At 34.1% G+C, this 27,805-nt stretch overlaps 1 protein-coding gene across 2 annotated transcripts in view; it reads right to left on the bottom strand.

Annotated features, from left to right (window-relative positions):
• Window positions 1-115: 115 nt before the first annotated feature.
• The window catches only part of VPS4B (vacuolar protein sorting 4 homolog B), a 34,784-nt gene continuing 7,094 nt past the window's right edge, over window positions 116-27,805 (bottom strand). The window contains exons 4-11 of one of the 2 annotated variants that reach the window (XM_027869019.1): window positions 27,713-27,780; window positions 24,652-24,771; window positions 22,675-22,831; window positions 14,042-14,103; window positions 13,558-13,639; window positions 11,636-11,855; window positions 6,584-6,724; window positions 116-1,714 (exon numbers count right to left, since the gene is read on the bottom strand). In XM_027869019.1, the coding sequence (XP_027724820.1) occupies window positions 1,613-1,714; window positions 6,584-6,724; window positions 11,636-11,855; window positions 13,558-13,639; window positions 14,042-14,103; window positions 22,675-22,831; window positions 24,652-24,771; window positions 27,713-27,780 (952 nt within the window). In that variant the 3' untranslated portion in view covers window positions 116-1,612. Of the gene's footprint in view, window positions 1,715-6,583; window positions 6,725-11,635; window positions 11,856-13,557; window positions 13,640-14,041; window positions 14,191-22,674; window positions 22,832-24,651; window positions 24,772-27,712; window positions 27,781-27,805 lie in introns of both variants that reach the window. The other variant, XM_027869018.1, reaches the window with a different exon arrangement.

The following is a 27,805-nucleotide window of genomic DNA, read 5'->3' as shown; positions in this document are numbered from 1 at the left end:
TGAGCATTAAAAGCATATAATATCTTATGCAAAACAATCCCTCCGCATCCAGTTTTAGGCTGTCTGCTAAGGGAACTCCCAAGTGCAGTACAAAAGCAAGAATTTGAAAAATAAGAAGGTTTACATGTACATAATTTTAATGAAAATTTTACAGATTTCCTCACGTAAAGGACTTGGGTTCATTTTCTTGGAAGCTCCAAAAGAGACTAAGAATACAGCTGATGATGTATCATCATTTGACTTCATGTAAGAACAGCATGTTTCATGAAACCTAGGATTTCTAAAAAGTACATAAAAACCTGTACATAAAAGAAAAACCCAAAGACAACCATAATGCATAATATTTGAAATGTGCAAATATTTTAAAGTTGTTCTAAAGAATTTCTAAAGTAGAGAACTTTATAATAATCATGGAATGTACTGCATTCTATATAATTCAATGATCTTTTTAAAAATTACAGCCAAAGAAACTTACAAGGCACACGCAATGCTGATACTAGTGTTGTATCTTATGGTCTTTAAAATCCATACTTAGATGTTTATTGGAAATAACCAAATGTTGCTTTTATAGTTAATAATTTGATGACATCAGCCTACTTGCAAAATCTTGATTAAATATCACACTGATATGTATAAAATGGGGGTATGGCCTAAATGACCAGAGCTCTACCATTCTAATATCACTGGAAAGAAAATTATACACATAAATGTATAATTTCTGTATATGTGCATATACATATATACATAACACATATGTATGTATGTATGTAATCTATATGTATATTTACTGATGTCATCACTTACAAATGAAAGGCTGACCATTCTATTACTTTAAAGCTTCCCATAACAGTATTTCATGACACGGTATTCCAAAATTACAAATATATTTAAAATCTGTTTTGGTCAATTCTTTCCATAAAAAAGATACTGGGATAGAGAAGATTCTTCTCTAGGGTAAGATGATGTCAAGTCTACAAGTTTTCCAAGATTGCACAGTGAAAGGTTCCTATCAACTAGTAAAGTTAAAAACAAAAGCTTAATGCTTTTTTAAGGCAATATTTAAATACACACAGAGAAAAAACCCAGTACGAAACCTATCAGTGTTCAATATGAGTACTGGTCATCACATAATTAAAAATCTTCTAAATCCAATCACAGTGTTCCTTGCTTTTTAAAGTGATCTCTCCACCAAATTTTAATTTTTTTAAAAGTAATTTTTGTAGGGTAATCAATTGACTTAGACAACAAAATTATGTTTAACAAGATCTCTTCTCCAAAGCACATACCACAGTTCATTTTACTTCAATTCTACATGACTGTATTTTATGCCAGGTACAAAAAAAAAATGTAATATTCATTACTGCTTTTCATGTAAGAACTCTAATATTTACCACTCAGTATTTTTTTTTTTGTTAAACAGGAGATACTTAATACAAATTGGAAGAAAAATAACATAAAGCAAAAGGAACTTTCAAAAGAGATCTTCATTTTCCTGTGGAGAAGGAAAAAATTTTTTTTGAAAAATCCACAAATATCTGAATGCCATCCCCAAAGAGGCAAGAGTGCCTAAGAAAGAAAAAGTATAGCCAATAGTCTCCCGGTTGTCTTTGGTTTAGCCTTCTTGACCAAAATCTTCTGTAAACTTCTTTAATTTCAGCAAGTCATGTTCATTAACAGTTGGTTTTGTGCTAGCTAATGACCGTAACATATCAGGCTGTTGAGAGAAAAAAGGAAAAGCATCATTGAGCTGAATAAGATGAACCACAGTATTTTTATTAACTAAGTAATTTACTAAAACTTTAGGAGTCAAAATTAGTTTATCTACCAATGTTATATACTTGAATGAAAAAACCAATATGCTCAAATGATCAAGATATTTTTCAATGCACTTCTCTTCGGGAAGAAAATACCAAATAGTAAGAGAATAAACATCGCAGATTTTGTTTAAAAAAAAAAATCTCCTAGGATATTATCTGCAGTTGTTATTAACTCTACATTCTAGATCTAGACGAATTTCCTGCATTTCCTAATTCTACAATACTAAGATCTGAACTTCATAATGACAACCCTAAGTAACCATCACTCAAAGAGAGAGATATTCTAATTTCCTTGAGATCAAGAACTATGTCTTACTGACCTTCTTATCCTATACAATACCTTGTATAACATAGCAAGCGCTTTAAAAATATTTGTTGAATGAAGGAAATTGTGTTTAGAACATTCTACTTAAGGCTGCAAAGGGCATTAATATATTTTGTAAAGATTTTCAATTAACAAGGGTTGTAACAAAAAGGAATTATTTTTTACCCTAAGCTAACCAGAATACTCCATTACTAGGCATTCTATTTAATTGAGAGTTTTTGGCATAGACTTTTTATATATTCCTAAGCAAATTAAACAAAGGAACTCTTTTCCTTGAACAAAGGTATCACAAATATAGTTATATCCACATGTGTGGATAGTTCCATAAACATTGTCTTCTTTGGATAGGACCTGTAATTTTATCAGAATATGATACTCCCAGTGATAAAATTCCTTTGCCAAAGCAGATCAATACTTGCTTTTCAACTTAAAGGGCACAATGCCTCTCTTCCATGAATGTAGCAAGTAACTAATGTCAAATCAGCTAATATCCATTACTAGACTGAGGTCCTTGAGAGAAGAGACTGTGGCATATTCTTTAAAAAAAAGAAAATCCACCACATTTCCAAATACACAGTAGCTACTCAATGAATAATTTGTTTACTGTTAAACAGTTATTATGATCAAGTTCATTAACATAAGTCCTGCTCATATTTCAACTATAAACGATTATCCTTTATAATTTATTAAAGTAAAATCCTGAGAGGTAGCATAACATAGTGGTCAGAAGAAGGTTGTTGCTGGAGTCAGGAAGGCTCTGGGGCATCCTGGCCAAGGCCCTGGACAAGTCATTGAACCTCTTAGCAGTGTCCCCAACAATACCCCAAAACTAAAACTTTCAGAGATGGTGCCCATTTGTATTAATAGAGGAAATTCCTCACCATGAGCTGCCTGTACCAATAAAATCATGGATCTGTTTAAGAAAAATGCCCCACTCCTCCCCCAAAATAAAGGTTCACTGAGAAATATGAAGCAAATGATAATGAAGAGAGATTCTGGGGATCTAGATCTGTGATTTCATCCATGCAGAGAACATGATCTACAGCCACCCTAAATTTCTGCTGATCTGAAACGCAACTCATCAGTAACTCGCAATGACTTGCCCATGGTCAATTATTTATGTGTCAGAGACAGAACTTGAATCCAAGTCTTCACTCCAACGCCAGCCTATATCCACTATGCTTCCTGCCCCCACATTTATTGTCTTTAAAAATTATTTAAATTCAACAAATATCAAGCATCTACTGTGTTCAAAGCACTGTGATGGGCACTAAAGAGAGAAACAGTGTTTAATTAAGAACTAGCAAATGCTCCTGTGGAGCTTACAATCTAGTAGAGAACTGTGGATTAAAAGATACTGTAGGCAACGATGTTCAAAAACAAATATCCCTTAAATCACATAAAAGGTAACAAACATATGGTCCACAGGCCATATGCAGCCCAAAACACTCCCAAGCGAGCCAAACGAGTTTAAAATTTAATTTAACTGGGGAATGTTGACCAAAATAAATAAAAGTACAATAAAACATAGATAATATTAATAAGCAGTTTTATAAGTCAGTATGTGAACCACAGGGATCCTTATATATGGTTTAGTGGCCCCTGTTTCTATTTGAGTTTGACACCATTGCCTTACATTGTAATGTTCAAGAAGCGGCTGCAAATAAGAGTAACATAGTTGAAAGACCATATTTAATTATACAAACATTCAGCCATAACCAACAGAATAAAATTCCATTATGCCAAAGGTTCAATTACACTTTAAAGCACGTCTTTCTTTAGGGCATTTTCTCACATACTGTACTGAAATCACCATAATAATAACTTTTACTATAGCTTTCATGGTCCTGTTGACCAGAACATTCTTAGTTTTATAAAAAACTGTGTCTTAATTTCAAGAAAGTTACCAATTCATTTCATGAAGATTGTTCTCTGAGAGAATTCTGACTATAGATAGGTAGGTGCAGTTTGCAGTTTCTGCAATTCTGCTTCTGACTTTGGCTTTGGTTAAAATAAAAAAAAAAGCCATCTCATTTCCAAGTATTTATGTATCAGTCATTTTAAAGAAGTGTTCTAAAATTAAACTATGGAATTTAATCTCATTTTCTCCCATGATGGCTTAAAAGGCAGTCTTACCTTATGATCGTTATATACTATGAAAATTTAAGTTTGAAAATCTGAGGTGAAATGGTAAAAATACATAGATTACTTTATTCTAATTAACAGCTACCTCTAACAACAACAGAATCCATCTGGAAGAACAAAAGGTCAAGAATATCAAGGGAATCCATGGAAAAAATTGTGAAGGAAGGTAGCTTAGCAGTACCAGATATCAAAATTTATTACAAAGTGGTAATCATCAAAACAATCTGGTACTGGCTAAGAAAAAAGATGGGAGGTGGAAATAAGGTGGATTAGTGGTATAAATTAGGTAAACAATAGTAAATGACCATAGAATACTACTGTTCGACAAACCCAAAGATTCAAGATTTTGAGACAAAAACTCACTATCTGACAAAAATTGCTGGGAAGACTGGAAAGCAGTTTGATAGAAACTAGGTATAAACCAACATCTCACATCATATACTGAGATAAGGTCAAAATGAGTACATTATTTAGACATAAAGAGTGATATCAGCAAGTTAGAGAAGCATAAAATATTTTACCTGTCAGATTTATGGATAAGGTAAGAATTTATGACCAAGAGGTAGAGAGCATTACAGGATATAAAATGGATAATTCTGATTACATCAAATTAAAAAGCTTTTGCACAAACAAAATCAACGCAGCCAAGATTAGAAGGAAAGAAGAAAAAACTGGGAAAAATTTTTTACATCAAGTTTCTCTGATAAAGGCCTCATTTATCAAATATAGAGAGTACTGAGTCAAATTTATGAGAATATGAGTCAGTTCAATTGATAAATGGTTGAAGGATATGAACAGGTAGTTTTCAGTACTCAAAGCTATCTAGTCATATGAAAAAATGATCTAAATCACTATTGATTGGAGAAATGCAAATTAAAACAACTCCAAGATACCACTTCACACTATCAGATTGGCTAAGATGACAGAAAAGAAAAATAATAAATGCTGAAGGGGATGTGGGAAAATACACTACTGCTGGAGTTATGAACTGATCCAACTGTTCTTAGAGCAATTTGGAACTATGCCTAAAGGGCTATAAAACTGTGCATACCTTTTGACTCAGCAATACCACTACTAGGTCTATCCCAAAGAGATTTTAAAAAGGGCAGGGGGAGAGGGCAGGGAGGACTGATTTATACAAAAATATTTATAGCAGCTCTTTTTGTGGTGGCAAAAACCTTGAAATTGAGGGGATGCCCATCAATTAGGGAATAGCTGAACAAGTTGTGGCGTGGGATTGTGATGGAATACTATAATGCTATAAGAAATAACGAGCAGGATGCTTTCAGAAAAACCTGGGAAGACAAATGAAGTGAGCAAAACCAGGAGAATAATATACACTGTAATAGCAATATTGTACAATGATCAACTGTGAATGACTTAGCTATTCTGAGCAATATAATGAGCTAAGACAATTCCAAAGGACTCCTGATGAAAAATGCTATCCATATCCAGAGAAAGAACTGATGGAGTCTGAATGCAGATCGAAGCATACTCTTAAAACTTTATTATTCTTTTTTTTTTGGGTCTGTGTTTTCTTTTGCAACACAGCTAATGTGAAAATGTTTTGCATGACTGCATATGTATACTATATCAAATTGCTCAAGGAGGGAGGGAGAAAAGGAAGGGAGCGAGAGAATTTGGAACTCAAAATTTTAAAAAACAAATGTTAAAAAAATAACTCTTACCCTAATACAAATTTCTTTTAATGCTTTATCTAAACACATGCAGATGGAAATAGTTGTACATCTCCATAAACATATGAATAAACTATGATGTGTAGATTAAATTCTGAATATTAATTCTCAACAAATATTAGTGTTTTACTTCAGCAAATTAAGAAATATAATCTCCAAGAACTACATACAGGACTTCTGTTAATTTAATAACTATTCCCTGTTTTATCAATCATAGGATCATCACAGAATCATAGATTTAGAGCTGGAAGACACTTGAGATGTCATTCACTCTAACTAATCCTCCTTTATTTAACAGATGAGCAAACAGTAGCTCAGAAACATGAAGTGCCTTCGTCAACACAGGTAGTAAGTAGTAGAGTCTGGTTTCAAATTCAGATTCCTTGACTCCAAATGGAGGACTCTCAATCAATATAACTAGTAGTGTCAGAAGTGGGATGTGAACTCAGCTGTCTTTCTGACTCCCACTCCAGCACTCCATTACACCATGTTGCCTCTAATTCTGAAATATAACTTGCAAAATACTTAAAACAGTTCTCAAATTTATGAACATGTAATAACTAAACTTTTTTCTAAAAATACAAAATAAAAATTCAAACCATGGAAACAGCTGGCTCCAAAAGTTTATCCCCAGAGACATCCATCCATGTCATTTCAATGGCACCAGGATCACCTGGAGAGCACGGAGTAAGTAAATCTTCTACTATGACATTAGGATTAGTGGGTGAAGGCCCTCTAACCTAGAAAAGATAACAATATGGATTCTTTCAGTTAAATGAAAAATAAATGAAACTTCATATTAGAGCTATAAAAGTTAAGAATACGAAGAAAATGTTTTGTCTGTGAAAAATAAGTAAAATTCATCATTACGAATCATTACACTATTTGCCTCTTAGATGGCTAATGGCTATGGAGCCTGGTTTCACTGATGCAACTGTCCTTCAATGCTGCAGATGACAACACATCTACAGCTTCTCATCCTCAGTGATTCTTGCCCATGTTACACAATAAATCCTCCACAGAAACCCTATCCAATGTTTTGTAATTCTTTCTCTTGGCCCTTTAGCATTGAGAGGATCAGGGCGGCACTCAGAATGTTCACCTGTTATTCTTGCTCATGACCAGCTGATTTTTTTTATGATCATTTCCTGAATGACCTCTTTTAATACCATTTTTTACATGCAAGTCATCAATGGTAATATACCATAATCTATTCATACCCACCATGAGTTTTTCTGGGGTTTTTTAGGCTGTCCAGGAGAAACTCATGGTGGGTATGAATAGATTGTACTTTCCAAAGAATGTTGGTGTAAAAATATAGGGTTTTTTTGGTCAAGAAGAAAGTGGGAACTGCTGAAAGCATCTCACAATTTCCTAAGAGCACGCTTTCTTGCTATTCAGTCCTGTTCCACCTACAGCGTTGGTCGAAGATTCATCCATTTAACGACTCACTCAATGGACTGCACAGTACACCATATATCAGTTTGGACACAGGTAGTTTTAATCCATTTGGGTTTCCCTGTATGAACTGTTAGAATAACTTCTCGCGCATGGTTGTGGTTTTTACTGAGGAGGAGGCCCTGTAGTATTCTGAAATTAGATACAATCAACCCAGTCATTCCCTAACAAGGGCATCTGTGGGATCCCTTATCCATGTGGACACTGTGTAACATGTCTTCTATAGTTGCTGAACCTCCTTGGAAAACAAAAAGCTGTATCCCATCATATCCTCCACAGGACAACTATTCTGATGTTTGGTGGCTCTACTTTACATAAAGTACTGATGTACTGCCTTGTCACTTTCAACAGAAACTGCTCAAATTAAAATATAAAACTAAGTGCTATAAAAGTTGTTATTTCAAAACAATTCTAGAATCATTCATAACTGCTTTAAAATATACCATATTAAAATGTTTCTATGTGTATATAGCATATATTTGCAAATATTCACAATTTGAGAAAAAACTTAAAATGTTAGGGCTGCCAGCTATTTTTATCTTAATTATGTTTACATTTTATAAGTCTATTTGTTCTATTATAAGGGATGAAATACAAAGGAAAAGAGCAACTTTAAGTTTACTGTACTTAAAGACATACCCTCTTGTTCTTACACAATGAATAAAGGAATGATCAAATCAAATCAATACTTAATAAGGGGCTCTACATGCAGTAGGTATTCAATAAACATTGGTATTGACAGTTGTTCATTTCTGTCCCCCTAACAAGGGTATTGAGTGATTGATATATATATATGCATAGACTGTCTCATATACTCGAGAACAAGACTATAAATTCTCTTCTAGATTTGCCCCATTACAAATTTTGAGCAGGATCAAACTGGTAATACATCCCACCAGTTCCAACCCTAATGTGAAGGTTGGTTCAAGGCAAGTGGTAGCACTGAACTTGAAATTGGATTGAATCATACGACATAGGGCTAGAAGAGGTCTACAAGATCATCTCATTCAACACCTTCATTTTATAGGTGAAGAAAGTGAGATCTGGAGAGGGCAAGTGGCTTGTCCAAAGTCAGACAGACTCTAAGGAGCAGGGTCAGCATTTAATATAAAGTGCCAGTACATAGGATGACCTTGATAATCTAGAAAGTTCTCTAAATCCCAAAATTTGTCTATAGTGCCAGTGAAGGCAAGATCCAATTCCAATGGCCCATGTGCCCAAACAGGTATTGGGTTTTGATCTTGTTATTGTTTCAAATATAGAAGCTAAACAAAAATTTAAAAAAAAATAATCTTATGACGTCAATTTAAAAGAAGTTATCAGATCCTAAAAATAGCTGATAATTCAAACTAGAAACATTTTAGGTTTTTTTGTACTTCATTTATGCAGATGAAATTTTACTAATTTTACCTGAGGCCTTCACACTGGAACAAATGTATCAATGTTAACTATAAACAACATTGTAATTATTTAAAAAGTAATTTCATAGAGAATAAAATTAATTTTTAGAAATATGTAGCCATTAAAAAAATTCCTAAATAATACTGTTATCAAAAATGGTCTTAAATAAATTACAGGTCTGACCATGCCATGTCCCCTACTCAGTAAACTCCAGTGACTCCTTATCATCTTCAGGATCAAATATAATAATCAAATTAATTGATTTATAACTTATAATAGATAATTCATATATATGATAAACGTACATAAATTGTGATATATAATTTATAACATAATAATAAATAAAAAATACCAGGGAGTATACCTGTCAAGACAAACCCTGTGTTTGGCATTCAAAGTCCTTCAAAATCTGGCTCTCTTTATCCCTACTCCTTTCCTGTCTTTCTTATACCTTACATACTTTCACATATTCTACTATCCAATGACACTGGCCTCCTTGGTTGTTCCTTAAACAAGACCCTAAATCTCCTGACTCCAGGTATTTTCAATAGCTATTCCTAATGCCAGGAATGCTCTTCTTCCTCATTTCCATTTGCTGGCTTCCCTCCAGTCCCAGCTAAAATCAACTTCTCGAGGAAGTTTTTCCCAATCTCCACTACTTCTAGTATCTGTTATTTCCAATTTATCCTGTATATGACTTGTTTGTACTATTTTTTTGCATGCTGTTTCCCCCATTAGACTGAAAGTTCCTTGAGAGCAGACTGTCTTTAACCTTTCTTTTATCCCCAAGTGTGTAGCACAGTGCCTGGCACATTGTAGGTGTGCTAGTAACAAACGTTTACCAGCGATTTGGAAAACTTATTTTCTATGAGTGTGAAAGTTACTTGCATTAAGGAAATTGCATTTTAAAGTGGTTTAACCCAAAGTGGGGAAAAAAAAAACAAACAAAACCCAGGACAGCAAAAAGTTCATGATACTATCATATAAACCATGAGACACAGATGCCTATCTATGAAATATATTCAAACCATGTTCCAGACACTGTAAAGTACCTGGGAATAATACCTGTCAAGACAAACCCAGGAACTATATGAAACGTAATTATAAAATACTTTTTATACAAATAAAGTCAGAGTTAAATAATTGGAGAAATATTAATTGCTCATGGGTAGGCCAAGCCAATATGATAAAAATGACAATTCTCCCTAAACTAATCTACTTATTCATTGTCATCCCAATTAAATTACTCAAAAATATTTTGAGGTACAAAAAATAATAGCAAAATTAATTTGGAAGAACAAAAGGTCAAGAATATTAAAAGAATCAATGAAAAAAAAAGTAAAGAAAGGAGGTTTAGCAGTACCAGACCTTAAATTGTATTATAAGGTAATAATTATCAAAACTATCTGATACTAGCTAAGAAACAGAATGGTGGATCAATGGAATAGGGCAGATGTACATAGTAAATGACTATAGTAACTTTGTGTTTGATAAATTTAAGCTTTTGGGATAATTCACTATCTGATAAAAATTGTCAGAAAAACTGGAAAGCAGTCTGGCAGAAACTAGGTACAGACCAATATTTTATACCATTTATCCAGATAAGGTCAAAATGGATACATGACCTAGATATAAAGAGATCTAAGTAAATTAAAAGAATATGGAATATGTTACCTATCAGACTCATGGATAGGAGAAGAATTTATGAATAAACAAGAGACAGAGAACACTGAAAGATATAAAATGGATATTTTGACTATATTAAATTAAAAAAATTTTGTACAAATAAAACCAATGTAGCCAAGATTAGAAGGAAAGTAGAAAACTGGGAAAAAATTTTAGAAAGTTTCTCACATAAAGGTCTCATATGTCAACTATATAGAGAACTTTGTCAAATTTATAAGAATGAGTCATTCCCTAATTGATAAATGGTCAAAGGATATGAATAGTCAGTTTTTGGAAGAAAAAAATCAAAGCTATATAGTCATACAAAAAAATGGTCTCAATCATTATTGATTAAAGAAATGCAAATTAAAACAACTTTGAGATACCATCTCAAATCTATCAGATTGGCTAAAATGACAGAAGGTGAAAATGACAAATGTTGGAGGGTATGTGGAAAAATTGAGACATTAAGATATTGTTAGTGGAACTGCGAACCATTCCAACCATTTTGGAAAACAATCTGAAATTATGTCCAAAGCGTTGTAAAACTGTGTATAAACTTTGGCCCAGCAACACCACTATTAGGTCTGTTTCCCAAGATGATGAGGAAAATAAGAAAAGAACCTATAGGTTCTAAAATATTTATAGCAGCATTCTTTGAGGTGGCAAAGAACTGGAAAATGAGGGGATGCCCATCAATTGGGGAATGGCTGAATAAGTTGTAGTATATGATTGTAATGGGATACTACTGTGTTGTAAGAAATGATTTAGAAAAACATAGAAAGATTTGCACAAAACAACAAAGAGTAAAATGAGTAGAACCAAGAGAATGTTGTATAAAGTAACAGCAATATTATTTGAAGAATAACTGTGAATGACTAAGTTATTCTGAGTATTATAAATATAGAATCAAGTACAAAGGACCTACAAAGGAAGATATTATCTACCTCCCGAGAAAGAACTGAGGGTGTGTGTGTGTGTGTGTGTGTGTGTGTGTGTGTGCATGAAATGCTGACCTCTTCTAGTGCAGGGTAGGGAGGGAGACAGTTTGGAACTTAAAACATACCATGAAAAAAAAAGAAAAAAGAAACCATGTTCTAACAGCTACAGTACTCTAATTGACTTACTCTTTTGAAATGAGTAGCTGACTGAACTTTCCTCACAGGCTGCATCAGTGCATCTCGTACAATGATACTGATGTCAGCCCCTGAATAGCCATCTGTCTTCTTCCCCAGTTCTCGGAAGTCTGCTTCTGATAGGCTGTTGTGCGTGGCCCCCAAATGTAATTTAAACATTGCTGCCCTGGCATGATCTTCAGGTAAAGGAATATAAATACGTTTCTCAAATCTGAAAAATATGAGAAGGAACATAAAATATACTTATAAAAAAACCCAGAAAATAAAGAGCGAGGCAGGTGATAATCTTAATTACATATGAAAAGTTTGGCTAAATAAATTTTTTAATATGTTGAATCTGGCAGTTAGGTCTTACATTTGGTTGTTTCATTTTTCTTTGCAGAAAATGTCCATGAAACAACTTTTTAAAAGGATAGTCAAGTTAATTATCTGATGTTCAAAAAGTCCCCAGTTTTTTTGTTTTTGTTTTTGGTGAGGCAATAATGACTTGCTTAGGGTCACACAGCTAGTAAGTATCATGTGTCTGAGGCCAAATTTGAACTCAGGTCCTCCTGACTCCAGGGCCGGTACTCTATTCACTGTACCACCCAGCTGTGCCAAAAGTCCCCAGTTTTTACCATGATATGTCATAAAACAGTTCACCTGTTCTCCTATAAATGATACTATCATTAGTGGTTGCCTTCCTGACCACATATATATCAACAAATGAATCATGCTATATGTCATAAGAGCAAAGTCAAACTACCATTCAAAACAGTAAAAACAAATTCCAAATATGAACAGATAGATATGAAGATACTGTACAGACAGAATATGCAAGGTGCTTCAAAAAGAAACCAGCTATGGTTCCCCCAGACCTATGATTTCATCAGTGTAGGGACCTTTAAGAAATATTAACTAATTTTACTAATGTAAATTTGACAACTTCTCTGCAACTTAAAGTTTAGGGAGTTGCCTGGGGTAGGAAGACGGTAGGTAATTTGACCAGGGTCACACAAGAAGAACCTGGGAGATCTGGGACTTGCAGGCATACAACACAAATTAAAGCCACTACACGTTTATGAATTTAATTTAACACTAGTGCCAGCTGCAAAAAAATCTGTAAACCTTAAAGTACCATGTAAAGTTGAGCTTTATTTGCCTATTTATAAATGAGAAGGTTTTGGGGGATGACTTGGTGGTTCAGGATTATTTTTTGAAAGTTAGGAAGTTCAAAATCATTCCACTGATCTTAAGTGTTCATTCAGAATTAGACTGTGCTTTTCAAATACATCCTATATTTATCCACTCTTGCCAGGTTCCCTGCTGAATGAATTAGATGAATGCAAAGAAAATGTAGGTTTACATTAGGCAATGTAGAATGAACAGACAGGAATATTATCAAGTGAAAAAGAAAGTGGCAGACCATATATTTTCCTCCCACACCTGAAGACTCATGGTTCAATTTGAAAGTTAGAGAAATAACCTTTTTTTCCTATTTGGAAACTAACTCAGTTTGCCTTTTACTGTCCTTGTAAAAAAAAAAAAAAAAAAAAAGCTAAAAAAAATTTTTAGAAAAGCCCATGACAGAAAACAAAATGCCAATTAAGGTGCATTTATAAAACTCTAGTCTATGGCATATGTACCTGGTCAGTCAGTCAACGAACATTCATTAAGCACTTACTATAAGACAGACACTATGCTAACTAAGTATTAGGAATTCAAAGAAAGGTCAAACTATTTCACTAAACCTAATTAATAATACTATTTGTTGAACATTAAGCAATGAAAACTTCCAGGACATGAAAACTCAGATGAGCATGCAAGAATGCAGCCCTGCAAAACATAATTATTTAATATTCTGTCCCTCATTACAAAAAAAAAGGATATTATTATGTAGTGGCTGAATCTTTAGGGAAAAGCAGAACGGTTACCTTCGCCTGATAGCAGAATCCAGAACCCAGGGGATATTTGTAGCTCCCAGTACCAAAATTCCATCATTGTCCACACCAACCCCTGCATCGAAATAAAGATTATATTCAATAACTTCTTATCTTGCTGTTCCTCTAAATCATACCTACATGTATGCAAATGTTATGCCTAGAAAATAGTACTTGGCAGATGATTTATGTTGTTACGTCAACTTTCTTTTCTTGAAAACTATTCCCTGATTGGTTTAATTGCTGAAAATGAAATTGTTTTTAATAGAAAATATCTCTATTACTAAAATGGTTGTACAAATACCCTCTTAACTTGAATCTTCCAGCAAGCTGTGGACAATTTAACATTTATAATATATATTTTATAACAAAATAAATACATATTGTGAAAGATTTTATCTCTTACTCACTATGCTCACAGTATGTCACAAGCTGATTAACCATCTTGCTACTGAGTTATTTAAACAAGTAATCCTACCTTGCATTTGGACTAGAAATTCTGTTTTAATTCTCCGGGCAGCTTCACTTTCATTTTCACTTCTAGAGCCACAAAGAGAATCAATTTCATCAATGAAGATAATAGAAGGCTTGTTCTCTCTGGCAAGCTGAAATAAATTCTTAACTAGCCTGAAAATAAACAAATATTTTCAACTCAATTTTATAATGTTAGCTAAAAGATATTAGTGGAAATAATGCTAAAAACATATAATAATGGGAAATAGAACTCCTTATTTTAAAGAGAAATTATTTTTAAGTTTATAAAACTTTTTCAAGAAAAGGCAAAAGAAACATAAACATCTCCAGGAAAGGATGAGTCTTTAACATGACAGACATTTCACTTTCTAATTCAGTAAGACAGGCACTAATTTTGATATTTGATATTTGTTCTTTGGGGGAAAGTAAGGAGGGGCAAGAAAAAAACAACATAATGTTTTATACGCAAGAAAAATAAAGAACATAGGTTGATAGATTAAAGAGACAGAAGGGACAACCCTAAAAAATAAGCAAGACTTCGGAGGTAGCTGGTGGCTAACAGTGCTGGGCATGGAGTCAGGAAGACTTGAGTTCAAAGTCTCAAACACTTAATGAGCTGTGTGACCCCAGGAAAGTCACTGTTTGTTTCAGGTTCCTCAACTATAAAATAGGAATAATAATAGCACCCACCTCCCAGGGTTGTTTTGAGGATCAAATAAGATAATATTTATGGAAAAAAAACTTTAGCACCTGACACACTGTAGGCACCATATAAATGCTCATTCCTTTCCCTTCCCTTCAACGATTTGTTAAGATGTTCTAAAAAGTGGTTTATTTGACAATAAAAATATCTCCATTACTTTATTTCTCTGAATATCTATTACTGATCAAAGATCAAATACTTCTCTCCTCATATCTGACTTTGTTTTCTGAGGTGAGGGTAGATGAGTCTTAAACTGTGAATTCACTGGGCATAGGGAATTTGAGGGGGGAGACTCCCTACAACAATGTAGACTGGCAACTTATCTCTAATTCATAGTCTTAGAAAGTTGCTTAGAGTACTAAGATGTTAAGTGACTTGCTCAGGGTCACAGAGCTAAGATGTTCCAGAAATAAGACTTGAATCTATGTCTTCCTGACTTCAAGGCAAGTCCTCTGCCCATCATACCATGCTGCCTCTCTGATGTTCATTCATTCAACATGAATTTATAAGTGCCCAAGTGCCTAGCACTAGGCATACAAAAGACAAAAATGAAAGAGTACCTGACTTTAAAATAATTATAGGAGCTATATGAATACTAATCACAAAACTTTCATTTTTATTCTATTTTTTTTCCTATGGTGACAAAGGAACAACTATGGATAATGGTATAAGCAATAATATTAAACTTTTACAAAACTGACAAGGGAAGATATTCTTGTCCCCAGTAGCATTTTGTCCAAATAAGATCTGCTAGTTAATTTGACCTAGTGCTATAATAGTAAGTATTATGCAAACAAAGCCAATATAATAGAAAAATACTGGGTTTTTGTCTGTTTCATACAAAGTAAGTCTTGATACTTGTAGTTAAGGACAAAGTGTAACAACATGCTACAAAGAGTTTTTATTAACGTTTTGCCTTTTGAAGGACAAAAAGGATTATTCAAATTCTCATAATGTTCATAACATTATAGATTTTTGGAAGGTATATCATGTAGGCCAATCTCTTGTCTTTACAAATGAAAAAACTGTAACCCAAAGAAGTTAAATGATTTGCCCCAGGTCACAGAGGTCACAGGTGGTAGAGCTGGCATTTGAAATCAGGCCATCTGATTCCAAATCATGTACTATTTTTGATGAAGATGTGTCACATAATAAAATGAGACAAAAACAGTATTTGGTGTTACTATAAATACACTATTTAGAAAAATCCTAATCTCTACAATTCTCCTCCCCAACCCCTGCCAAGATCTCTGAAGTACAAGCTAAAGATCTTCATAATTTTGAGGAATATTTTTCTTTATAAAATCTGCTGATCCTTAAGAGATTTGGCTAGGCAACTCTACTAAAAAAGAAAAGCCTTTTTCATCCTATCTCTGTTTAGATCTACTCTTCCTACAATTATACTTTGTATACAAATACTTTAGTTTCTCTTGTTCTGTCATTTTCAAGAAAGAATTGTGCTATAACATGTAAGTTGTGACTCTAATGTAACAGTATTATTTTTAAACAAACTTTTTACATGAAAAAAGTGCCATGTAGATGAGCAAACATCTGTTAAAGTAGCGGGATATAACTGGCACTGCTGCCATTTCTCCAGTTATTTTTGGAGTTGTCTTCAGAACCAGTCATAAGTTAATAGGAGAAATCAGTCTAATCATTACTTCATAGTGGTACCTTGGTTTTGTCTCCCCAAACTGCTTTACTATCCTGATCACCCATCTTTATTCTCCACACTTGGATATGAATGACTTCTATTTGTTTCTGGACATCAAATCACCCTCAAAGATAGAGCTTTTGCCACCCCCGAGGACATTCAAAAGGACGTGCCACAGAATCTTAAGAAAATTCCAAAAGGAGTTCCAAAAATATTTTGATTCATAGTAGCATTTTCAGATTAAGTATATATTCTCCTCAAATGAATACTGTGATGAAGACAATATTCATTTACTTGTACGTATAAGTTTTGGCATATTTGTTAAATGATTGGACTCAGTTATACTTGACATTTTAAAACCTAAAATAAGTCAGAGTAATTTGCTAGTCGATCTTTGTCAATATCTTTTGATTTTACATAACTTTCTTTTCTGAATATATTCCTTTTCCAGCAAACCATTTCTTAAATATATAAAGAAAAAAGTAGTTCAGTAAACTAACACATCAGCCAAGTCTGACAATGCTCTCTAACCTCTGCAAAGAAGGGACTATTTCCACCTTTATTTTTAATAACTGGTTACTATGGAGATGATGGCTGGACTTTTCCTAAGCTTCAGAAAGATCCCGAAAGAGAAAGATTAAGCTAATTATCTACAAATAAAAGTTACTCAGTTTTTATGGCAGGTTAAAGTCCAACTTAGGTTCTCATTTACTATAAATTGTTTTTAAAAAACCGCAAAGAATAAATTGTTTGCAAATGTTATGAAAATTATCTTAAGCAAGATCTCTATGCTGAAGGTTTGCTGTTTTTTTAATGAGTGGAGTTAAGATCTAGGGAAAAAGGGAAGGATAGGAATAGTCTTTTTCTTATACCAAATTAAGTAATCTTCTTGGCTATAACAAAGAAAACACTGGTGGTTTATAGTATTTGAATATGCAGACATGCACATACTCACACAGAAATATAATGCACCTTACTTTACACAGTAAATATTTTCTTAGAAAATTTTGTGTAAATCAAATCACATTTCTCCATTGGTTTAGAAGGTAAAGAAATTTTACTGTTTTACAAAGAAACTTTACTGTTCATTTTGAATTTTGAGTTGATAGTAGCTTAACTTAGTGTTAAGTTCTTGTACCCTACTGCCTCTAATAAGCAGCATATGATTTATAAGAAATTCTGAGTAGATTATCTTGTAAAGAGAATTAGCCCCTAATTTGTGTTTTACAATTTTAGATTTTTTTGAATAGAGTATTTTATTATAGAGATATCTCCATTGCCCAATCTAAGTTCTTCTCCCACTGTGACCTCTTAAGGTCTGAAGCATTAAATTCCTGATACATAAATTTCCATGTTTGAATCTGTCTAAGTATTTTAAAAGGGTTGTAGCATTACAAATATTTTTTATCTTCATTCCTCTCCAGGTTTTGCTGCTGACTCATCTCTACAGGACTTTCTGCACTATGCCCGCATCCCTACTTTCCAGATTCGTTTTATGTGTTGGCTTCCTCCACATCAGCTCCCCCACATAAGCCACATAAGGGCAGGGACTGTTTCTGTGCATATTTGTATTCTCCAATGCTCAGCACAGAGCCTAGCACATAGTAAACATTTAATAAATACTTGTTGATTTTACTAAACAAATCTAAAGTCACCCTCACATTGGAGATTTTTAGTACCAGATAGGAAATACGTTGTACACTTATTTTATTTATTAGTTGTTTTTTTTTTTAAAGTCTATCTGAAACTAAGTCCATGCACAAATATAAAAATGTCATGGGTTTTATTTGTTTTTGTTTTGGAGGAGACTAGATCTCTACCTCATCAAAGTTCCAAGTATAGCTGGCACTCATGAATCAGATCCCACTGCCAATGGGTCCCAGGAGGGGGACTACTTCATTAGTACCAGATTTAGTGGGATGCCCAATCTGCTCTAGCCCAATTGCAGCACAGAACTCCTGAACACAGCCTCAGCCTCTCTAATAGCAGTGACTACAGGTATCCACCCACCATGCCTGGCAAAATGTTCTGCTCTTAAAAAAAGTCACATCAACCTTCTACACTGTTCCCAACGGCATTCATTTTAGCCACGTGAAAAAAGTTTGGGTGCCCCTTTTGTGCAGACAGGCAGAGTGCTGTGGTGGATAGAAAGCCAGTCTCAAGTAAGGAAGACACATGCTGGCTATGTAACCATGGGCAAGTCAATGAACCTCTCAGTGTGCTAAGATACTTTCTTAGGACTAAAAATTACACAGAAGTTGCCAAACTGAATTGGATGAAAGATGGTCCTCACCCAAGAGGTCCGGAAATGAATGAAATCATGGGCCAGGCCCTATTGCAATGTCTACATGTGAGGACTGTCTATAGGTTTGAAGAAACAAAAGGCAAAATACTGATATAACAAAGAGTACTGTTTCTTAAAAAAATAAAAGGGGGGATGCCTTCTTGTAGATGGCCTAAGCTTCTACACTTACTAAACACAGGCAACAAGGCTCACAATTTCCACACAGTTTCTTTCTGTTCTATCTTATGAAACATTAAAGATTTGAGGAAATAAATAACTAATAGCAGTAAGAAAAATGACCTATTATAGTTAAGTACTAGTAATAATAACAAATGCTATAGCTTCTATTAAGTCTTATAATCTGTAAATACAGTTTCATTTGAACTCTACAGATTTTACCTAACAAGTTTGGTCTTAAGCTACCCGGGAAAATATTCCTTGGTATTAAATTAGAATCAATTAAAATTTCATAATTCTCTGGTTAAATAGAGTTAAAAAAGAGTAGAAAAACCACAGTAATGAGGATGGGACATGTCTCTAAACCTGCTGCTTAAGATTGCAACCAAAAGCAGCCAATCCCCATCAATACAGAATGTCTGGGGAACAGTACGTTCCATTTAGCTCACCGACACCATACTGGCTTGAGAGAAAAAAGTCTTCTAACAACTAGAGATACTTAACACTGGAATAGGTTACCTTAGGAGGTAGTAATTTCTCCATTACTAAAGGTGTTCACTGTTCAAGCACTTGTTAGGCATGTGATAAGAGAATTTCTTTTCAGACATAGGTTCAACTTCTCAAAACCTCGCTAATTACGGATTCTAGAAAACTTTTGAGTCCTCTCTCACTGGGATTCTGTGACACATACAACATACATGAACTGCTAATTTAAAAAACTAGAATAGAATACTTTTAATATTAAGAACTATAATTTAATCTTAGATTATTCAGAAGGTACTTGAGATATACAGTGCCTCAAAGATGTCATTATAAATATTAAGAACACTGTATTTGGAATACTAAAGGGCTATTATACTAATACATCCGTCTTGAGTAGATTTGGATTCAGAGACTCAGAACTGATTTAATGACTTTACCCCCAAATAGTTATTAATGAATCAATTTCAGCCTAGAAAGAGTACTCTAGTGGAGAGTGACCCAAGGATCTCTTCTTGGCCCTATGCTGTTTAACATTTTTATCCATGACTTGGACAAAAGTATAGATGACAGGTTTATCAAATCTGCAGATGACACCAAGCTGGATAGGACAGATTACAAAATCCAAAAATATTTTCACAGAGTAGAACCTTGGATTGGATTTAGCAGGATGAAATTCAAAAGGATTAACTTAAAGTTCTACACATGGGAACAAAAGTTCAATTTCACAAAGAAAAGAACAGGGAGGTGGGCTAGACAACATACAACAATTATCTGGGGGTTTTAGTGACTGCAAGTTAAACTAGTAAATAGTATGACATGGCAGTCAAATGAATTACTGCAATTTTAGCTTTCTTTAATAGAGAAGTAAAGGGTCTAGAACAATGCAAGATTGTCCTTCTGCATTTTGCCCTGATCAGATCTGGAACATGTGGTTTGGTTCTAGGCACTCCATTTTATTTAGACCAATAGTCTGGAAAAGTACCTAGAGGATAGCAACAAAAATGAAGAAGGGTCTCATGATAGTACAATAAGAAGACTGTTGAAAGAACTAGAGAAGTTTAGCCTGAAGAAAAGACTTAAGAAGCATGTGATAACTATCAAGTGTTTGAAGAACTTTCTGTCACGTGGAGGAAAGGGTCTCCTTGAGCCTAGAGTAGACCTAGGTCGACTGAATAAAAGTTTCAAAGAAGCAGATTTAGGCCTTATTATAGTACGTGTTTCAGGGGTGGGGATGGCATGAGGTCCTCCCTCATAAAGGCCTAAAAACACATCTAGCGTCTACCTTACTCCTTATAGAATGCTCAAGAAAGTGACGGTTTTACTTTGGGCAAAGGTGAATAGTATCAAGGAGAAAAACCAAGGATCATACTGGCATCAGGTAACTATCTTCCCTCCTTTACTTCTTCTAGTTCCTTTGCTCTTTTGCTGCTGCGAGTTTTCACTGCTTTTCCTTCACTGTGTTTTGGCTCTGCTTCAATTTCTGTTCTGCTTTTCTTCTCTTGTTGCTTCTGCTGCCCATTTCAACATGGGTGGTTCAGTAGCTACTTCAATTCAGGGGTCTTGCTTTGAAGGACTGTCATATGGAAGAGGCAGCATGATGGAGAACAGATATGGAGTATGATATAAAGAGCAGTGGTTTTGGACATAGCATAAAACCAACTCCTTCCATTAACTTTCCAAGAAGGAACTGTTTAGTTGCAACTTCCTTTTATCTTCTGATTTCATTGCCAATTTCACTCCTAACTTCCACTTTCCAGTCCTCTTTTCCTCTTACTTGCTGGCCACTTTGTCACCCTGGAAAAAAATCTATGTCCTGAGGCTCCACTTTCTAGTGACCATCTCACTGTACTATATATCAGGGTGGGCCCCAGCAATGCTCCCCTGTAATCCTGATTCCACTCTCCTGACTTCCTTTCCTACTCATTGACATTGGCCTTACTGCCTCACCCCCATTACAAAGTAAGCTCCTTCAGGGCAGGGACTATCACAATTCCTTGTAGCACTTGGCACCAAGCTTGCCATATTGTAAGCACTGAATAAATGCTCCACTGCAAAAATGTCAAGTTCTGATTCAGTTCCTCTAGTAGTGTATCCACCTAATTCGAGAATTGGAAGGGACCTTATTGAACACCTCGTTCAATCCACACAGAAAAGGAATCCCTCCTATAACATACCCACGTATTTGTCCAGCTCTGATACCAGGTCTACATTGCAATCTTAGATATTTCCATCCATTGTTCCTGGTTCTTCCTGCTGGGGCCAAACAGAACACATTCTATTCTTCCTCCACATGACAGTCCCTTGAATACTTGAAGACAGCCACCACATTAAATAAACAAGCATTAACTGGGTAATGTGCCTAATATGTGCCAGGCACTTTACTGAGCACTGATTTCCTTGAGTCTTCTTTTCTCCAGGCTAAACACGCCCGGCTCCTTCAACTAGCTCTCATATGATTTCAACTCCAGGCCCTTCAAAACTGCGATCAGATATTGCTCCTAGATGCCAGTGGAAGAAGGCAACAGGTTGGAAAGTCTTCACAAAATGGTAAACGTAATCCACAGGCTGGAGAAGACTGAAACGCTGCTCAATCCGTGTCCCTCTAAAGCCCAGTTGATACCGTTAACTGGCTTCATTAAAATATGATGTTGGGGGAAGCATTATAGGAGGCATATTTATAAGAACAAAGTTATAAATGGCTGATCAAATAAATAATTTTACAGTCGGTTTTGTGCTATTACAGTGGCATTTTACCTATAATGGATTAATGGCATCACTTTAAACAACATTAATCAAGGTAATGTTATGCAGGGTATGCCTGTATGCAGCTTTTTCTAAACACTACATTTCCAAGTACTTTCATTAATAAACATGAATAATTATCATAGTTCCAATAACACGTAGCTAGCTTTTATATTAAATATAACACTATTCTGCTCCTAGCTTGTTTCCTTCCAGGAAGCTGGAGTTTAGCAGAACTTCAGTGAGACACAGACATCCTGAGGTATCTGAGACCAGAGACTGAGTCCTATTAAAGAAGTTCTACTTTTCTGCATATAGATCCTTATTAGTGAGCTCATGGAATTAAAACAAAAGAAATAAATTTATTACTTAAATGTTCTCCCCTCCAAAGGTATCATGTTTCAACAACACCTTACTACTAATAATCTAACTTAATAACCAAAACACAAGTAAATACTCCAAAAAGCAATTAGCAAAAGCATGACTAATTTCTGAACTCTTGTAGGAATGGCATTTTATAACAGTGATTATTACCAGATAATCCTTGAGAATTATGAAGGAATACATCTTAATAAACTCTAGTTGATGACTTACTTTTCACTTTCACCTAGCCACTTGGAGACAAGGTCAGAGGAAGATATTGAAAAAAATGTTGAGTTGTTGGCTTCTGTAGCAACTGCTTTGGCCAAGTAGGATTTCCCCGTTCCAGGTGGCCCAAAAAGAAGGATGCCCCTCCATGGGGTTCTTTTACCTAAAGTTTAGAGCAGAAAAGAAGTTTAAAATATGAATTTCAAGATGGCTAATTTTGATACAGGATTATAACCAGATTCATTATCCAAAATTTAAACTCTGGCAGTAAACAATGCTATGGGATACATTTTCACACAAAAAAACAAACAAAAAACCCACTTTTGACCTGTGGGACACAGAGACCCTGGGGTGCCACAGGGTAAAAACACTGAGTCAAACCAGCTTATTCAGACACAACTTTGGACTATTTCACTTTTTATTTTTCAATATAGGAGATCTTTTTTATTCCTTTCATCACTATTTTATAGATAGATATCATTCTTACTTACTTTAAGTCATTTAGTGAATCACTTTCTGACTAAATATCAAGTACAATGCATTTTACTAAGGTGTCATACGGAAATATCCCTTCTTAGGGGAAAAATATTTGGGTAATAAGTATATTTCTATGATTTCAATCACATGTGGTTCTGGTCAACTCTGGTTTCTAGGAAGGGTATGTGTATAGAGAGTTAGGCTTATTATTTAATACATAATTGTATTAGATACCACTTTGAGGGAAAGTGGAAATTAGGAATTTAGGCTTTAAATCAAGCTTTACTGTTTAATGTAAAAACTATCAAATTAATATTTGTTCATGTTTGCTTCACTATTTAAATGAAAATTACCAATTTGCTTTTCTGGGTTAAATGAGTACTTAAAACATAAATAATCAAAACTTCATTAAAGATTATTATTTATGTAAAGAATTTGCAAAACTGAGGAAAACTGTAAAGCTATATAGCAAAAAATGGGTCACACATGACATAATATGCTGCAGTAACTTGATCAATTATCTAAATATACTAAAAATCATTAAGATTAAAAGAACTTATCTTAATTGTGGAAAAGGGGAAATTCTCAAACAAATCAGGAATAAATTATAAATACAAATAATAAACATAAAACATACAAATATATATAAATACAAAAAATACAAATAAAATAAATATTAAATAACATGTATGACTGTATAAAGATTAAAAAGATCTTACATGAAAAAGATAATTTTAAAATATAAGGAAAATAAAAAATTGGGGAAAATATTTGTTGTTAATAAATCTGATAAAGAGTATGACAACCAGGATTAATTTTTAAAATAAATATAATTAAATGTTTATATGTGTATATATGCACAAATGTAGGTATATGAAATACATGAGAGAAATAAATACTCTTCACTTCCCAAATGGAGAACTGATCAAAAGACATGAATGCTTTTTGAAGGAGAAAATAAAATTAACAACCACATGACAACTGTTTATTTTCAGTAATAATTAAAGAAATGAACATAAAAAATCTCAAAGATAGTACTTTATATCTATCAAGAAGCAAAAACAGAAAAAAATGATAAATAATTTTTAGCAAGGAAGGATGAGTACTTTTGCACAATTGGTGGGATTGGCAAACTTTCAGAAAATAATTTGGAAATATGCAATGAATCATAATACTGAACATACCTTTTGACAAAGCAATCTCTTTTCTGAGACTATATGTTAAAGATGTCAATAATAGGAAAAGAAGAACTATCGGCACAAATAATATTTATTATTGCTTAATTTTTAATGTTAAAAAACTGGAAAACATTCCTAATGACCAAGGAATGGTTAAATTATAACACATTAAGATAGAATATCATGCTGTAAAAAATGACAAATACAAAGATATTTAAAGTCCTGTACAAGCTGATGCAAAGCAATTATGAGCAATTTTTTTTTAAACTGGCCAACACAAATGAACTTTATAAACGTCCAGAAGGCAGAAATGAATTGGTGAGCTCACCTGTAAAGAGATGTGGAAACTTAATGGGCAATATCACAGCTTCTTTAAGAGCTTCTTTAGCTCCTTCAAGACCAGCAACATCACTCCATTTTACATTTGGTCGTTCTATAACAATGGCACCTAAAATAGCAATTATGTTACAAATCAAATTAAGAAAGACTATGATCTCATTTAATTTAAAAGCTGATGACCCTGAAACCCTCCACCAAAGTACTACTCCACTTCCTCACTGTGGGTGTGGACATAACAGGCTCTTGGAACATAAACTGTCTACATGCAAACTCTAGTAATTTTATCAAGGAGGGAAGGGTTGGCATGTGGGCTCTTTGATGGAATGCCAGCTGAGGACTATCCTAGCTAAATCCTGAGAGGCTCATAACAGGTTATCTGCAAGGTGATTGTATTTTTTGGCCACAGAAAATCTTAAAAGCTGTTTAAGTCATAGGGATTACAACCTGCATCAGTGAAGGGAATATACACAATTACAAAGTCACAGATCCCTGAGATAATAAAGTGTGAAATGGAAATACCAAAGTTATGTGTTATAAAACTACCTAGAAAGGCTAGAAATGTTATTCGATAAATAATGTGATAAAGTGGAAAGAAGATTGGACTTATGAGTCAGGAGACCTGAGTTTTGTCCTGACTTGATAACAATTAGCTGTGTAAATGAGAAAGTCACTTAATCTCCCTGTGTCTCAGTTTCTTCAAAGGTATGAGAGTATAATATTATAATAATAGCTTGTAATTCTACAGTGCTTTAAAGACTACAAGGCATGGCAGAGAAACAGTGTAACCTACTGGCAGAGAAACAGTGTAACCTACAAGTTTTTTTTTTTTGTTTTGGTTTAGTTTTCCGGCCCAGACCAGTCATTAGTGTAAGGCAGAGGTGTCAAAGACTCCAATGGAAAATGTCTAGTCAAATAAATAAAAATACAATAAAAGACAGATAATGTTAATGTGTGGTTTTCTAAATCATATTAGGCCTGAGAAGATCCTTTCTATTTGAGCTGGACACCATAGGTGAAAGAAATTCTCTGTACCAGAGCAGATCAGCAACTGTTCTCAAATCAATTTATAATCTTAAACAATTGTCCAGGACACTAAGAGGTTAGGTTTTGGGGACATCCTTACACACAGAAAATGACTAGATCCTCTCCAGTGCAAGGGGATTTAAAGTGCTGCTTTGTTGAGGGAAGAGAAATAGAAAGAAAACATTCTCTATAAAGGGAGGCATTGTTATAAAAGTTAGACTTACATATAGACTGTAAATAAAAAATGGAAAACAACTGTTATCAGTAATATTTTTACCTATTTTTCAAATTTAATTTTCACCCAAATACCAACTTTATGTCCTTATTAAATCAGTAGTTTAAAGTATTTTTCTTCAGAACAGCAAAAATTAGACTAGAATATATTAATTAGTAAAGCATGAAAAAAAAATGTAGTTTCCATTTCTTCCAAAAGTGAAAACATCAGTTTCTGTAAGTGTCTACTTCACGAGAAATAATACCGTAAAATAAAGAAATGGAAAATGTTTTATCACTGAAATAGAGCCACAGTACAGCACTGGACTTGGGAGTCAGGAGACCCAAGTTTGAGTCCTGGTTCACCAGCTGTGTGACCCTCAGAGAACTACTTAAATCTTTCTGAGAAGTTTCACCAAATGTAAAATGAAAGGGTTTGGAATAGATGAGTTTTCAGGTCCTTTCATTCTCTAACATTATGGGATAATTAAGTTCTAGTCAGATGGTACCGACTGTTCATATTTAGTAAATGCATAATCATTACAGGAGTGACTTGCTTCTAAGTGCTATTTTGTTGCTGTCATTTTTAGCTGTGTCTGACTCTTCGTGACCCCATTTGAGATTGACTTGGCAAAGATACTAAAGTGCTTTGCTATTTCCTTTTCTAGCTCATTTTATAGATAAGGAAACTGAGGCAAACAGGATTAAGCGACTTGCCCAGGGTCACACAGCTACTAAGTGTCTGAAGCCAGATTTGAACTCTGGAAGATGACTTCAGGCCTGGCACTCTATCCATTGAGCCACCTAGTTGCCCAAGTAGCATTTACATTACCCACAACATCTTTGGGATATAGAAAACAAACACTACCCTCATTTTTAAAAATAAGCCATGAAGGTTACAATGTCTTGCAAATCCTACAGATAGTAACAGTCAAGACTGAATCACTAATTTAAGAAGATAATTAAAAGATTTTCATAGGATTAGAGGGTAAGATGAAGAAGGGTTAAGAAGAAAAATATTTGTGGGTATTTTATAAAGTGATAAACTACTTGCAAATTATTTATGAAGGTAAGTAGGGATTAAGAACAATAAGGCTGCAACTAAAGAAGCTATGGCAATAATCAGAATAAAGTTATTTTTAATTTGTTCTGCCACTAGGCATTCACACCTGACTAATGGCTGAAACCTCCTTTACATGTTGCCTATTCCTATTAGAATGTAAGGTTCTTGACAGCAAAAATTGTGTTGATTTTTCATTTGTATCCCCAGAGCTTAGTACAACACTTTGCACATAAAAGGCACTTTTTTTGTTCATTCTGCCAAAATAATGGTTTATCTAATCCTTTTAATTGTCTGCTAAAATAGTAAGACTCACAATCTTTTATTTATAATCACTAGGTACACTGTGGCACAGCAGTAATATGTTTGAAGTATATATCTCTAATCCACCTGATTGAATCTTGCATCATTAATGTCCACATAAGAGTTACAGATCTCTGGCAGATTTTCAGTTTAGCTAATACGGAGTCAAGGCAGAAAATAAAGAAGAAAATAACTGGAATCCTATCATTTAATGGGGAAACAAAAAAGCAATTGCTGTTATGTGAAAAGCCCCATCAATAGTTATCAGAGGGGGAGATTCCTTTTTAATGTTCTAAATCAAAACAACTGCAGATCATTTTAATATCAATCTCATTAATACTCAAGGAACTTTGGCTCTTGAATCTCATTCAAATATATCATTTAAATCTGCCAGTTAATTATGGATTTATTTTTAAAAGGCAATGAATTTAAGGGGGAATTCTAAAGAAACCTTGAAGTTGATTCTGTAGTTTCTTTTTTTCTGGATCATCTGATTCTCCATCCCCATCACTGTCATTCCTAATACAAAGAATTAAATAAAATG

This window comes from Vombatus ursinus, unplaced genomic scaffold, assembly GCF_900497805.2.
Source record: "Vombatus ursinus unplaced genomic scaffold, bare-nosed wombat genome assembly UNPS02014791.1, whole genome shotgun sequence".
Taxonomy (NCBI): domain Eukaryota; kingdom Metazoa; phylum Chordata; class Mammalia; order Diprotodontia; family Vombatidae; genus Vombatus; species Vombatus ursinus.
The sequence above is the reverse complement of the archived record's forward strand: the minus strand, read 5'-3'. Positions and strand labels throughout refer to the sequence as shown.